The sequence below is a fragment of the Halyomorpha halys genome, unplaced genomic scaffold (genome assembly GCF_000696795.3).
Source record: "Halyomorpha halys isolate HHAL.00 unplaced genomic scaffold, Hhal_1.1 Scaffold1415.1, whole genome shotgun sequence".
In the NCBI taxonomy this organism is placed as follows: domain Eukaryota; kingdom Metazoa; phylum Arthropoda; class Insecta; order Hemiptera; family Pentatomidae; genus Halyomorpha; species Halyomorpha halys.
In genome coordinates this window covers 14,607-30,933 of record NW_027114168.1, presented here as the reverse complement: position 1 = coordinate 30,933, position 16,327 = coordinate 14,607, and the positions used below count along the sequence as shown (strand labels likewise).

At 42.4% G+C, this 16,327-nt stretch overlaps 1 protein-coding gene across 1 annotated transcript in view; it reads left to right on the top strand.

The window, feature by feature from the left end:
• Positions 1 to 1,089: 1,089 nt before the first annotated feature.
• LOC106689615 (cell adhesion molecule Dscam1) overlaps positions 1,090 to 16,327 on the top strand; it is a gene marked incomplete at its 3' end in the record, with an annotated part of 28,011 nt that continues 12,773 nt past the window's right edge. The window contains exons 1-3 of the mRNA XM_014434688.1: positions 1,090 to 1,285; positions 11,880 to 12,027; positions 13,135 to 13,283. Coding sequence (XP_014290174.1) covers positions 1,090 to 1,285; positions 11,880 to 12,027; positions 13,135 to 13,283 — 493 coding nt within the window. The remainder of the gene's footprint in view (positions 1,286 to 11,879; positions 12,028 to 13,134; positions 13,284 to 16,327) is intronic.

Sequence of the window (16,327 nt, the reverse complement as noted above, 5' to 3'; positions counted from 1 at the left end):
ATGAGTAATTTGAGTCTGAGTGACAACCCTGGTGAGTAGATGATGTGTTTAAGTTGGTATGATGTTGATTTGTAATCTGTTCTGTATGTGTGCTGTGAAAGATAGATGTGTTTCTAGCTTAATGCCGAGTTATGTGAGATGTTTCTTGATTTGTATTGTCTGTTTATTAGTTTGGGTGCTCTGTTAGGAGTTTTCTTGTATGAGAAAGTGATGGCGTCCGTTTTTTTGTGGGTTGATGTGAATGTTTATGTCTCGTAGTTTGTTAGCGATGAGTCGGGCAGCTGCAGCGGCCTGGTCCATGGCCTTTTCTGCATTAATGCTCGCCGAGTATATGGCTAGTATATTATGGGCAGTATATATGTTGAATAAAACTGGCGCAAGGACCGAACCCTGGGGGACGCCACAAGTGACGAGATTGGGGGTGGAGATTTCAGTTTTGAGCTAGACTGAGAAAGTCTGATTACTGATATAGGACCCAACAATGTCGACCAGCTGGTCCGAGAATTGGTGAATTAGTTGTTGGATTAGTGTGGAGTGGGATACAGAGTCTAATGCCTCTGTACAATCTAGTGAGATCATGGTTGTGGCAAGGTTCCAGTTTAAGTTGTTTGCTGCATCGCTTTGCAGCTTGGCAACATTGTGGTAGCAGCTCACATCACGCGAGAACCCGGTTTGTTCCGGGGGGATGACGTCATGTGTGTCACATTGTTTGCGGATGTGTCTGAGGACTAGCTTCTCATATATTTTTCAGATATGATAAAGGAGACTACTCTAAGCCTACCTCCCATTTAGATCGCTAAAAATCTTTAAGGTACCTCTTTAAGGTCAACTTCCTTTAGCGAGTCACTAAAGAACTTTTCTTCTTTATCCTGCCTCATCATCTTCATTAGGACCATATTCCATGAGGCCTTCTACTTTAGAAATATTATTCGAGTTATCAAACAACAGATTAATGCTCCACAAGACTACATCATAGCATTGTAATACAATTAATATTACATTAACTAGTTGTATATTTATATAATGTTGTTGTGAATGTGAAACATAAAAAATAAAATAAAATAAAATGATGGGTAAAAACACTTGAAAATGATTTCTGAAAAAATTTCAGGTGATCATCCTGGTGAATATAAAGACTTTCTGTATGAACCCAATGTAAACTTTTATCGGAATGGTTCTTTAGAATTCTCCCATATTAGTAAAGAAAGTGAAGGTCATTACTTATGTGAAGCTAAAAATGGAATTTCTAATGGAGTTAGTAAAGTCATTTTTCTTAACGTAAACTGTAAGTATTAAAACAATATGTATCTATAAATGAATAAAATTGAAATACCTTCTAGAAACCAGTTATAGTTTCTAAAAAGATATTAGTAATAATAAAAATTATTAATCATTAAAGTAAGCATCCTTTGTACACCATTTTAGGTTTATTAGATTATTCACCAATTTGAGTATCAACAGTTTATTTTTACATGATGCATTTAATATTCATGATATTATGACGGTTCTTGTGTATAAATTATTAGGCTACGACCAATTGTAATTTTTTTTTTTCGCTTAGTTCTACAGTCCTTGTAGATCTTTGACCGACCGAACCACCCCTGCCTATCTTGTACTACTGCTTTCCAGTTTGCTGCAAGTAGCTCCATCAGATTCTGTCTATCCATATGGATTTTGACCTTCTCCACAAGCTCTCTTGCCAACTATAGTGGCATTCCTTTTTGTGCGGAGGCGTCCTCATGGATCACTTTTAGCCATACATCCTCCCCATCTTAATATCCATGCCTTCATATCATGATATAGTGACTAACCAGTCTCAGCAAGCAGTTAGAGTCGAGGTACCGCAGCCATATAAATTGAAAGCGAATATTACGAATAAAAATCAGTATATCAAAATTTGTTTACATAGCGGAACAGGATTGCACCAGTTCATCTTCAATAAGTTTCAAACCCTTTTATGCAGACGATTCTACAAAGTTTCTTCAAAATGCTTTTGATTCAGTGTTGTTATGAATAAGTGTACCACTTTATTGTAATCAAATAAAATTCTCTTCCTGATCTTGGAAGAGATTATCCTCATCAAATTGAAATTCTAATCAATGATTCCCATTTCAATTCACTTTTATTTGCAATAATGCGACCGATTTCCACACATCGCCAATGAATTATTTGAAAAAATTAATGAGATATGCTTAACAATGGTAGCCGTGATCCCACTCCACCCACCTTAATGAAGAAAGAAATAAAGAAAGTATTGTATCTTTTGATATTTAGAAGAAAATGTATTTATTCTAGAGCTTCACCAGCCAAGTGATTAAATAATTCTTGTAGAGGGATTTTCCATATTATTTTTTCTTATTCCGTGTCCTATAATATTTTTAATGCCATGATAACATTTTGCCACCCATATAGCACATTCATAGAGTTTCTCCACCGGATTTCTTGACATAACTGAATGATTAACTTTTTATAGAAATCTCTAGTGAGATTATAACGAAATGCCTCACCTGCCAAACTGTTATTTCTATTTTATTTTTTTTAGCTTGTTACACTACAGTGGCTTGTTCGAACAACATTCTTGAACATTTTGACCGCTCCCTGTCATTGCGCTCTCGATTCCCAGTCAACAAACAGTGAGGAGTCCACTGAAGCAATATCCAATTCCGTCTCCGATACCCATGTTCTAGACCGAGGTCTTCGTCATAGATAGATGATTATATATAAGTTACATGTTTGTCCGGAAAAACTAGTAAAAACGAAAAAAAAAATAGCGAAATAACACTCTCTTACTGCGTAAACAAGACTGACTTTTAGTGTGTTCGGTACCTCTTCTTATACATACAAATACCTCTTCAATAAGCTGATTTACTCGATCACCTGACATCAAAATAACAGTTGACTAAGGCTGTCCTTCCCACCAGTTTACGAACAATCCTCGTAAACTTATACTATACAACATAATAATATAAAAAACAAAAACAATAAAGAAGAACCTTTTACAATAAAGTATAAACAATAAACCAAACAAATGATTAATAGTCCTCATAAACTCTGATATGAACTAAAAGTAAAGCAAAACGAAACTAAAATCATGACTTTATACTTTAAAAGATACAGTCTTTGAGAATTGGTGGTGCCGTGAACATCTCTGTTGTATCTCTTTCTCTCTTCATATAGTTTCTAGCGAAAAGTTCAGAGAAAATCGATATAGATTCGCAATTCACGTTAGGCTAAACCTAAAATAGAAAATAGCAATAAAATAGTGAATATTGAAGATAGTACAGGTGGACTGGAGTGGGGATTTGTTTTATTTTTTATTTTATTTTATTTTTTTGTATAGAAGATATTTTATTTAAATTTATTTTCATTTTTTTTTCAACATTTCAATAATCGCCCTTATAGAATTTTCTCTATTTACATCTCCTCTTTTTTTTTTATAACTCAATCTTTATTGTATTTTTTTTTTTTCAAATTTCTGAAACTGGAGCAACTTTCCCTTCAATTTCTTATTTTTGTTACATCCTATATAATCGTAACAGTATATAAAATGTTGTTATTCTCTATCCCTCAAACTTTTCGCTTTTTCTTACTTTTCCATCCACCACCCCACAGTTATGACTAATGTCCTCAGTTCCTGTCACGTTAATGCACAATTCCTTATTGCCCACTTCGATAAATTATTAAAAGTACTTCTTAGATAATTTTTACCACATAATAGCAGTATCCGAAACCTGGCTTAAACCCTTTATTCTTTCCTCTCAAGTATGTATTCCCAACTAGACTTTCTTTCGCCACGACAGATCTGATAGCACTGGGGGAGGTGTTGGGTTGTACGTTCATGTTAGTCTCAAGGTCAAAATCCTACTTCGCTCCCCTTCTGCTATCATTCCTCATGCAAAATACGTATTTGTTGAACGTTTAAGCATATGCTCTCCCCTATTATTTGCTATCGTTTATCGACCTCCCCGAGTTCCCCTCGATTCGAAGGTGTGAATTCTCTCTTGTCCAATTCGTTTCCACTTAGTCCAATGTTATCATCACTAGTAATTTTAATATTAACATGTTCTCTCAATCCAGTGATAAATCCTTTCTTATTGACGTAATATTTTCCCTAAATCTTTACCTTGTTCCTTATTCTCCTATTCATCACACAAAATCCGCATCCTACTCATCGGATACCTGGTAAGACCTTTTTATCTGTGACTCTCCTCTAAAAATCCTTTTCTCTCCCAACACCCCGTTCCCTTCCTCTCATCTCACGATCTGATCCAAATATCGTACGACCTACAAGTCAAATATTTTACTTCTAAAATTATATCATACCGTAATTTGGATCTTCTTTCCTATGGATACCATCAGCCTGACCTTGATTCCGTCCAATGGGACATTATACATTTTATAATTCCATCGACCCTATGGTCTCCACCCTCACTTCACATCTGCAATCTATATTAGACATCCAACAATCAAAACCCGAACCTTACGCCGTCCAACTGCACCTTCACTAACTCCGGAAACAAAGGAAATGATAAAACAAAGAGAAGTAGCTAGACGAAAATTTCGTCGGATCCGCCTGTCTGCAGATTGTACACAATTTAAACTACTCCGCAATGCAACCCAATTAGCAGTTTGGCGTGCTAAATCCCTTCACATTCATCATGCCCTCTCCAATGCTCCCGATCCCAAATCCAAATGAAAAATACTCCGAAATTTATCCCTACCAGAATCCTATTACCTAGCTCTCTTCCAATAACATCTGATGATCTCAACAAACATTTCACATGCCATGCTACTGATCCTGACACTCTAAACAACACCTTCAATACAGAAAAATTCTTTTTTTTTTCCCTTGTCTTACGAAGAACTACTATCCACCATTCTAAGATCCCATACCAACGATCATGGACTGGACAACATTCCTGTTAAATTGATTAAATCCTGTCTCCCAGTCCTTATTCCCGTCCTCTATCATATATACAATTTTCCCTTGCAAAATGGCACATTTCCTTCTCATTGAAAACCTCTTAAGTTGCTGGGGGTGTCGAGCTCCTGCAACCGCTGGAGTACGCGCGGCCACCAAACACTATCGAAGGGGGAGGATATGTCGAAGAGTATCATCAAGACACATTTCTCCACCCTCCCTTCTACATCCACACGCACTCTCAGCAGCGCATCTGTTGTTCCCTTGCCACGGGTCGAGCAGTATTGCCGTATATGCTCCAGGACCTTGCTGATAATAGGGAGGAGGCATATGGGCCGATAGGCTTTTGGCGATTCCTTATCCTTCCCTCCCCTTTGTAGAGCAGTCTCAAGTCTGCAATCCTCCACCTGCTCGGAAAGTACCCCTTATCCAAGCATTCGTTGAAGATTTCCAATAGCTCCTCCTCAATATATGGCACTGTTCCTGGGGATTGCAGCGTCCAAGGCGTCAAGTCCCGGAGACCTCCCAATCCTCTGCCTGTCTACGGCAAGACATAGACCCCATAAGTCCCACGGTGGGAATAGGTCGGTACCTCGTGGGTATGACGTGGTGCGTCTCACCTTACTTTCCTCTGCAGTGTCCTGGGACGGATCATCCCTGGGGTATGTATAATCAATATACATCATCGCCGTTTCTTCCAGGGTGATTGCCTGGGCTCCTCCAACTTTGATGGCAGCCATCATTTGTATTGCCTTCTCCTTGCCCAGCGCCACCCTGTACTCCTACTCCCCGACGATGAACTCGTCCCAGGTCTTCTTCTTCTGGTGACGCACGCCGTTTCGGTATACCCTATACCTATACACTTGCTTTCTTCTCGGAGTGCAGCTCTCCTCTCTGCACTCCTGGTACCTATGCCTGGTCCTATAGTACTCTCTCTTCAGCTGCGTCAGGGTCGGCGTCCACCATATGGACGTGCTCTCGCCCTGCGGCGCTGAAGGGTATTATTGGCCGCTTGGGTGATGGCGCCCGTCAGAGTTGTCACTCTGTGGTCAATTCCTGACTCTTCCTCCATCAGCACCGCCTCCTCCCATTCTCTATCTACCAATATCCCCTCCATTTCACTGGAGAACGCTCTCCAGTTCGCCGATCGGGTTACAAAGTATAGGGTATACCGAAACGGAGTGCGTTGCCAGAAGAAGAAGTCCTGGGACCAATTCATTGTAGAGGAATGAGAAAAGAATCCCTGGGGTATCCCGTACAGGGTGGCACTGGGAAAGGTTAATGGCGGCTATTAGAGTGAGAGGTGCCCAGGCAACCACCTTGGAGGAGGCTGCCAAGATGTATATAGACTATACATACCCTAGGGATTATCCGTCCCAGGACAGTGCAGATGATGGAATGGTTAGACCCACCACGTTATACCCTCTGGGTACCGACCTATGTCCACCATGGGATATTAGGGACCTTCGTCTTGCAGTGGACAGACAAAGGATTGGGAGGGCTCCAGGACTAGATAGCATAGATGCTGCAATCCTCAAGAACAGTGCCCCTTATATTGAGGAAGAGTTGTTGGATATATTCAATGAGTGTGTGGATAAGGGGTACTTTCCAAACAAGTGGAGGATTGCAGACTTGAGACTGCTCTACAAGGGAGGTGGTAAGGATAATGAAACACCTAAATCCTATCAACCAATATGCCTCCTCCCAGTAGCTAGTTAGGTTCTGGAGCACATTATCGTCCACAGCCTTAAACCAGTCCTAAGTGCTGCAAGTCATTCACGGCAGTTTGGCTCGACCCGTGGCAGGGAAACTACGGATGCGCTGCTGAGAGTGCGTAGAGACGTGAAAGAGAGGGCGGAGAAATATGTCTTATTGATCATGTTTGACATCTCTTCCGCCTTCGAAAGCGTTTGGTGGCCCCGTGTACTCCAGCGGTCGCAAGAGCTCGACACCCCTAGTAATCTATACTCCCTCGTAGGTAGTTACCTCAATAACAGGAGTGTCAGGATCAAGGGTAACTACTACGAGGTCGAGAGAAAAATCGAAAGAGGATGTCCCCAGGGTTCGGTCCTAGGACCAGCTCTGTGGAAGCTGGTATTTTATGAGTTGCTGGGGGAACTGGAGGACAAGGGATTCATTGCCGCGGCCTACGTCAACTACCTGGCAGTCATCGTGGCAAAGAACGCGGGACTCCAAACTTGTGCAAGAAAATACTGCGGGAGGACTCAATACAGAAGTGGAATAGACGGTGGGTAGCAAGCCAGAAGGGCGCTACATTGAAAAACTTCTTCCCTACCGTCCCTTCCAGACTGAAGGCTAAATGGGTCATTCCAGACTATTGGGTCTCACAGAACCTAACAGGACACGGAGGGTTTCGGGGAAAGCTGCAGAGCTTTGGAAAGAACATAGACCCCCGGTGCCACACAGGCGGAGTTCCTGAAACAGCAGAACACGTAATAGTGGATTGCTCCGCCATGGAAGGACACCGAGCCAGGCTGTTGAGAAAGACCGGGATTTTCGCCATCGCCGGGTCGGACTTTCCCTGGTTGATGGAAGAAGAAAATTATCCCTTCTTCAGGAAGTTCATTTACAGGTGGAAGGAGGTGGTGGGCCCAACACATTTCAAAATGGGAAGGACTTGACCGCCCAACATCGGCGAGCCACCAGAAGAAGATGAAGCTGACCCAGACTGAGACCAGGGGGGCTGGACCAGCCTGGTAACTGCAGGAGGCACCCAGACAGATGCGCACCAGAAGGGCATATCGAACGGATGAAGATCATTGGGAGCAGTGGGGTAGTGCGCGCAGGGATTGCGCACCCCGTATGCCAGAAATGGCAAGGGAGGGAGACTAAAAAAAAAAAAAGGGTTACAAAGCCCCTTTCCCCCGCTAGGCCTCCGCCTTCCTCCTACACTGAAGGCTATGACCCGGTGGTCGGAGCTCGTGGCTGACCTTAGGGCCCAGTTCGCTATTCGCTTCACCATGGGATCCGTGGCTAGTGTCATGTCTATCCAACTCTGGCCCCTCTCACACACGAATGTGGGGCCAGAGGGCTCATTCATAACGACGAGCTGACACTTAGCCACGCTCTTTTCCATCAGTCTCCCTCTGGCGTCTGTGCAAACCGAACCCCAGGCCGTGATCCTCGAGTTGGTGTCGGAAAAGACTATCGCATTATAGTACTTGAGTACTACAGCCTCCACAGCAGCGATAATATCGTTGATGTCTTCGTTGTTCCTTCTAGGCGGCATGTACGACGAAACAAGGGCGAAGGAGATCCTTCCCAACCTCACGTAACATGCCGCCTGATCTGCTGTAGTGAATTGTTTCAGTTTCATAACGTCGAGGGAGGGCATATCCAGCCTCTACGCCCAGACCGGATGCTCTCGTCTCCTGAAGATTCGTCGCTGGTGTAGTGTCTTCCGCCTCTCCCTCCGGTTCGTCTACCGCTCCAGTCCTGGTTATTAACTTCCATTGGCTCTGGCTGTGGTACCTATCAGGTTGGCCGGTGGTTGCGCCTCGGGCACTCTCTTGCGACGTGTCCTTGCCTGCCGCACTCGTAGCACCTCGTGAGTATACATTGTGATGCGATGTGCCCCGTGCGATTGCACTCGTAACAGCGCCGCTCCGATTTCCCGTTACGGTTGGTCCGCCTGGTCGGGCTGCGTTGGTGCCTCTTCAGTGACTTAACCTCCGTCCAATCCGCCTCCGGTTTCCCGAAGCGAGCTTCATTACGCTCTCTTGCGTCTACCCGGTCATGAGCACACTACAGGAAATCTCTGAACCCGGTCGGTCTAAATGATGTTTGAGCTGTACCTTCAACACGCCTCTTAGAAATACCATTTTCTGAGCACCCTCTGCCGGTCCGCATGCCTCTACCATCTTCTCCATCAGCCTATTATGTTATAACAGAAGAAGAAGAAGCTTCTCGGCAAACTCACCCTCTGATTGACCTTGGGCCCTGCATTTCTTGAATTAATAAAACGCATCCTCTTCCGGATCGTCTCGATTTTGATCGCTTCCGTCCTCTCGGTGAACATTAAATTCTCCCGAGCCACCTTCCAGGATTTCCCTTTTGCATTCTTCCCCGGGCCTTTTTCCATAACTTTCTTCGAGCAACATGGTTGTTGTGTATTTCCTCTCCACCTGCTGCCGTGCCCCTATAGTCCCGTCGGTGTCCGCGAATCCCAAAGAGAATCCTAAATTGCCAAAACCCCGTTACTGAATGTACGGAATGATTGTATGCCGCAATCGCCCTCGGCATTGCAATTTCCGGTTCCAGTCCCTGGTCAGCCTGATATAGTCAAAGATGGTCACTCAACGTGCCATGAAGCCGCCCTATGCCTTCTCTACTGTAGGGGTGCCCTAGTGTGTTGATATGCGATATTACGTCAAGGTCCTTCATTTCTGTTCGAATCATGACATTATCAAATTCTCTTCCTGAATCTGAGGAGATGCGCTACGGAACTCCGTAAAATTGAAACCACATTCGGAGAGCTGCCAGCACTGCTTCCGACGACTTTTCCTGCACCTGGTGCGCCAATGCCGCCTTACTGAAGAGATGTATTATGGTGATCAATTTAAATCCCCTCCACGTGAAAGTGTCGACTTGTAGATCGTTGAGCGGTGCTTCTGCGGTAGGTTTCTCATCTTGTCTACCTTTTGGTGGATGTCTGTAATACTTTATGTGTAGACAAACTTAGCAGTTTCCTACAGCTTCTGTGATTGTCTTCTTCATCCTCCACCAAAAGTACCTTCTCTTTAACGGTTGCAGGGTCTCCGAGATTCCGCGGTGATTTGTTTTGCCCTGATAATATGCGACAGTCACCTCTCTCTGGCGTTCGTTTCCCCAAACGGTTTCCACCATCAGCTTGCATCGGGCAAATGTCCTATCCATTCCTATGTGTTCATCACAACATATTCGTTTGATCTTCTCCCAAACGGTTTCATTTCCCACATACAGGTGACACTTTTTTCCAAGCTTAGAAACATAATTCAAGGTTCTACATATTTGGTCGTTCTTTATGCCTGACTGAGACCAAATTGTCGTAATATTGCTCCTCCCATACTCGTTACACTCAACCTTGATTAATCCAGCAGTTCTTGTCTTCCATATATTCTGTCGCCTCTCGTCGTTAATGATTACCTCCAGTTCCGTCAAATACGGGAACACATCGATCACCACTATCTCGTCTACGCCGGGTGTGGGGATGATCAAACTGCAGGGCACTCAATGATGGATCAAAGGCAGGAAGGACTTACCACTTACACGTAGGGAACAGAGTGGTATGGGAGAAGATTCGGCGACTCTGTAGACGGGAATCAATAGGCGTGTACCGAACCTTCATTCGTTGTACGACCCTCCGGTTGGTGAAGACCCTCCGAGATAAGGAGCAACAGAAGGAGGTCACCCTGGCGTATCATCAGGGGAGGACCAATCACTGCGGCTAATACGAGACCTTCCAAGCTCTTCGTCGAAAGTACTTCTGGGGGGATGCAGAAAATTATTCACTAAACTATTGGGTTATGCGACGTGTGCCTGAGCACCAAGTATGTTAGACACCCAACGCCCGCTGCAAACACACCTCTCGAGACTTGCAGATCGACACCTTCACCTGGAGAGGCTACGGTGCTCGATTTTTTCAGTAAAGCTGCCATGGCACACCTGATAGATTCTGAAGAGAAATCAGCGGAGGCGGTGCTGGGAGCTCTGCATGTATGGTTCCAGTTTTACGGATTCCCGGAACGGATCTCGTCGGACGTAGGCCGGGAGTTTGATTCCAAAGTTAGGAAAGAAATGAAGCCTCTGGAGGTTATATGGCATCTGAACACCACAGGTCATCCTAAAAGTAGGGGGGTATACAGCTGCTACACAGTACTCTAAGCGATCACCTGAGGGTTTACCAACTAGAAAAGGGGCTGGAACCAGATTCAGCACTGGTGAGAGTGACAGCGGCCTACAACCACTCTGTTCACACGATTACGGGTTTCTCTTCCGTCGAAATTATTTTTGGTCTCCGAGGGAGCACTTGAGATTATAGAAACACATTGGTTGACGGGGAGGAAATTATCGGGAATGGGGTGGCTCTCCGAAAAACGGGGGAAACGTAAGGGAGAAGATAGAGAAGGAAAAGTCCAAACGCGTGGCGCACTATTACGCGGGCTTACGGGAGATAGTGGGGAAAATTGACATGGGGACGATTGGGTACGATTGTAAGCTCCTCCAACAGGGATAAGGAGCCTCATAGCTATGAGGGACTATTAAGGGTGATTACAATTAGAGAGCATAATATATTAACTATAGAGAGTGTGAAAGAACCCAAGAAACGAAGGACGGTTCATGTAGAACCACTCAAGTTTCCCATGTCAGAGAATCACAGAAATCTTGAGTTTTCTCATCCCTGCAACGCAAAAGTTTTATTTTTTTTTTATTTTCAGCTTTTTGTCTCTTTTTGCAAAATATAAGCATTGCCACAATGTCTATTGTACTTAATGTTGATTTATACAGTTGTAAAGATTTACATGTGTAGAAGATATGTGTTTTAGTAAGTTTATGGTGAGGAGAACAGGAGTGAGCGATATTTTTATTTTCTTTGTGCAGTGAGTGTGCTAATTTTAGGTTATGAAAAGTGTATCTTTCTTTTCTTTCTTCTTTTATTTCCTGTAAATGGGTTAGTTTTTTCTTTATTTTGTGTTTTTATCTTTTTGGAGATTATGAGGCATGTGCATCAACTGGTGGGGGGTATGGTAGGACAAGACCTATATACAACCTTAATCCTAACTCCCTATGTAAATAAGCACTTATAATGCATATAAGAGCATAACAGAGAGAATAAAGGCAGTTTCATTCTAGTAAACGTGCGTTATAATTCTGTTCCCTATTTTCCTTTTTTTTTTGTCATTCAGTCCAAGTGCTCGTAAGTGAAATATGTTTTTTTTTTTTTGTTTTTTTTTATCAGCACCAGCTTACTTTCAACAGAAGTCTAAGCAGGTTTACGTTGAAAAAGGTGGACAAGCGCATTTGCAATGCACAGCTCTTGGTGATAATCCTATCACCATTGTATGGAAACTAGGTGCTCAAAGGATTGGAGAAGACGTGGATTCTCGGTATTACATTTTTTATTAATTTATTTTGATTATTTTATTACTTTATCTATTTGAAATATTGTTAGATATAAGATAAAAAAAAAAGAAACCAAGGAAAAAACGAGGAAATCAGTTTATATATTATACTAGCTGAATTCATAATCCCTTTGTGAATAGTCTGTTGTTTTTTATGATACTCATAAAGCAAATTAAAATTGTATGCTAATAATTGATTTTGGATATTCATTTATTTGTAAAATAAACAGATAATTGGTTTTAATAACTAAATTCTTATTTCATATTACTGGATCAACCTGTATCGAAATTATCTTATTATAGCAAACAGTACTCCAACATCTGTGCTCACTAAAATTTATATACATTACAATAATAAAAATTAATAAGTATACAAAAAAATATGAGGTACATAGAGTTCCGACAGACGAGGGTTGCCTATCTGGAAAACTGTAGGTGCTAGGGAGGAAAATTTGTGAAAAGTCATGAACTAGATAAGGCAGAGATCGATCCTGAAGCAGAACCTATGCATTCCTAAGGAGCGCTCCATCTAGCTCTCATTAAACGAGTCTTTAGAATCCACTGCCAAGACAAAGGCACAAGAACACTGAATGAAAAATTTGCACTTAGTGGTGGGTTATGTGTTGAAATTAAATCTTTGTAGAAATATCAAAAGACTGGTGACTTTCACACACCAACTGTAAATGAACACATATAGATCCCTACCATAAGATTCCATAATGAATTACAAGTTCATCCTATCATTTACAAATAACATGATCACAACGCACATTCTAGGAAAAGGCTTAAAAGGTGTTAAATGAGAGATCTTCTAGTTTCTTTTCGCAATTAGTCTTAATATCACGCCTGTGGGAGGTGCCGCTGGGTACTGTCCATGTCTGTTGTCACTTGCTTGAACTGCTATATATTTCATTCACTGGTTTCATCTGAATTATATTGGAAGATGTGAATAAAAGTTGTGTTAAAAAAAAACAAAAAAAAACATAATATAACAAAATCTAAATTATTGAAATGGAATGTATAAGTTGAATTTAGATTATTGTATTTAAATGCTTGTTGCAGTTTCATCCAATATGTCAATGATTTCTTTAGGTATTCAGTGAGAGAACAACTCTTGGATGAAGGTATGGTTTCAGAACTTGGAATATCTCATGTATTTCGTCATGATACTGGAGTACTTAATTGTCTTGCAAGTAATGCTTATGGACATGACGAAATGTCAATACATCTGATTGTACAAGGTATTGTAACTAAAAGTAAAATTGTTAGCATATTGTACTTGAAATAGTTACATGCATTTTTTTAAATATGATTTTATTGAAGAGTGATAATGCAATTTGCCACAATTAGGAGCAATAAGTATTAGTACCCTAATAGTTCATATTATATATACAGATAAAAAAAAATTAAATGATAACAATAGCACACCTAAAATTTAAAAAAAAAAATACAAAATACAAATATGATATTCGTAAAAAAAATATAAATCGATATAACAGATATAAAAAAAATAAAGCTAATTAAATTCGCACAATATTTATATTCAGCCTAGGAAAGCCCAAACCAAACTTTGCCACCCTCGTATGGAAGGGATTACAAAGCTCCAAGAGGTCCTAACACTTCTCTCCCAACCGTGGCACTGGTACTGAAGGTCAGTTGAGACAGAGTGAGAGTACCTGAGCTGCTTACACCCATGGATTGAGCGGAGAAGCTGGATTGTCAGGACTCAAACAGCTATTCAGGTCTCGAGACCTTAGCCATTTCAACCTTCGGTGAGAATTATAGAGGTGGATAGGAACTATACTAAGGGATTTGGATGGTAAATTAGGGTCTCATAGAATCAGGGAAATGTGGATGGAATAACGTTGTTGGGAATATAGTAATAAATCTTCATCAAAATTGATCAAATTTACACTTGTCGTACTTACTTTGTCATTAGAGAGAAAAAAAATGTTATATATATTTTTTTTACCTCACTCGGCATACAACCTACAATATGTACCGGCAAGTTCTCCTTACTAAATCCCCGCCGGTTCAATCCTATCTTCACCTCCCCCTCTATCTCATTAAACAACGCAATAACATCAAAAACTGCTGGTACAGGACTTAAGACCAGACTTACAGACCAATCATAAACAGTCTCACAAGACAAATAACATCCCTTATGTCACAGTGGAAAACATCCATATGGCATGAACAATTAATCCACACACACTAGTACCCCAAAAACTTCTGGAAATTAGTCCGAAGTCACAACACCAAATCGAGATCGGTGAAACGCCACCGAGGCTATGAGCTCCTCACTCCCGCAGATCAAGCAGACGTTCTATCTATATACTACCTACAACGTGACTATGCATGCACCGTTTCTGTATACCACCACCAACCCCAGACCAAAAACCAACAAAACACCATCTTCTCAACCTATAAAGACCTGACTGCAACACTGAGGATAACGAAGGGAAACAAGTCCACAGGAAAGGACAACATCTCGTACGTCCTACACAAACGGCTCCCTAGAAAAGCCCAAATGTTTCTCCTCAACATATACAACTCCTGCTCTCGCCTCAGATACTTCCCAATGGAGTGGAAACATGCTATCATTGTTCCACTCCTTAAGCCCAGAAAACGAGGAGCGGATCTGGTTGACTACTAACCTGGTTGATTATACCCTGGGCTTTCAAATTTTCCAGCTCGGCCCGTATATGTTTTCTAAGCGCCTGTGGGTACCTCCTCTCTTTGACGTCAGTCACACTCTCCTGTTTTAAAAGGATTTCGTGCACGGTCCTACCCGCCACGCCCAGAACCTCACCGTCCCTAAATTCCTCCATTATATCCCGTCTCCAATTCCCTCCCTGTACAATTGCACTAACCTGTTTTCCTCCCAGAGTGCGTTGGCCTCTAAACCTTTTGTTTCCTATTCGAATGGTCCATCTGCCCCCTTTTCTCGCTATCCGTGACCGCCCTCTGGTTAATAAATCACACCCCACGATAACTTGGTATTCCCGAGGCATTTACTCTACTATGTGAACCCGCAAGTCACCCTGGATTCCCCACTTTTTTAGGTCCATGTCTGCTTCTCTTTCCACACTACAGGAACCACCCAGAGTGATTAATTGACATATACATACCTGGAGTGTCCTCTCCCCGTTGGTTAGCTTCCTAAGCGCTTCCCTGCTGAGGATGGTGTGGGAACTCCCGGTATCCACCAGCCATGCCATTCCTCTCACGTGGATGATTGGCAGACCGTTGTGTTCTCCCTTGGAGCATACCAACGTGCGGTCGCCCCTCTGCTGCCACCCTCCTCAGATTTCTTCATGCAACCTTCCTCTTTCTCCGGTTCTCTGCCACCTGGTCCTCGGTTTCTTGCCCCTTTTTCTCGTCTCCTCTTCCGGTTCTGTCAGTAATTTTTCTGAAGACTCTGACGACTCACTACACTTATCCGATCTGGGTAGCCCACGTCTCCTTTTGACTCTCTGGACGTTTACCTCCATCGGTTCTCCCCGGCCCGCCTCCTTCCTTCGGTATTTGTATCGACAATGTTTTGCGATGTGTCCTTCATCACCGCACTCAAAGCATCGCGTACGGGGGCACCCTATCTATCTTCCTTCCGACAACCATTCCTCGGTCTGGCTTGGTTCGTTTTTCTATCCGCCATGCCTCTATCCCTACCTGTTTCTCTTTGCTCGATGTGTCCAAGTTTCTGGGGCGAGTGTAGGTTACTCTACTCCACCCTACGTCCTCTAACTCCATTCTTGACTCCTCGTGCACTGGTGTCCACCATCTCCTGTGCACATACTGCGAACGAATCCCTCTTTTTTGTTTGTCTATTTGGCTAACTGAATCTTCAGGATGGATCCCAGGAAGCTCATCCTTTAATGCATTACCTCCATACTCATTGACTCCCTCATCTTCTCAGTAATTAGATTATACTGGGCGAGCAAAGTCTTCGCGTACTGACCATTGGTCTGTGTAGGTCGTTTTCTATCTCTGAATAAGTGGAATATATCTTCTTCCGAAGTCCACCTGCCTCCACCATAACAATACGTAAGACTATTGAAATAACACTGTTTTATTCTTTCTCTTAATGCGTCTTATGTACATTTTGATTGTTTATTTACATGGGTAGGGAGTATTAAGGCGAACAATATGCCTTGTCGTATTATAATTTTTATAAGTTATCTTTTACTAAAGTAAGAAACTAAAAATAATAAGAGAGAGGAGTGCGAAATGAAACGCTTGAAGTGCTCTCAAAGACTGATCTATTTGCGGAGCCTGTCCGTCT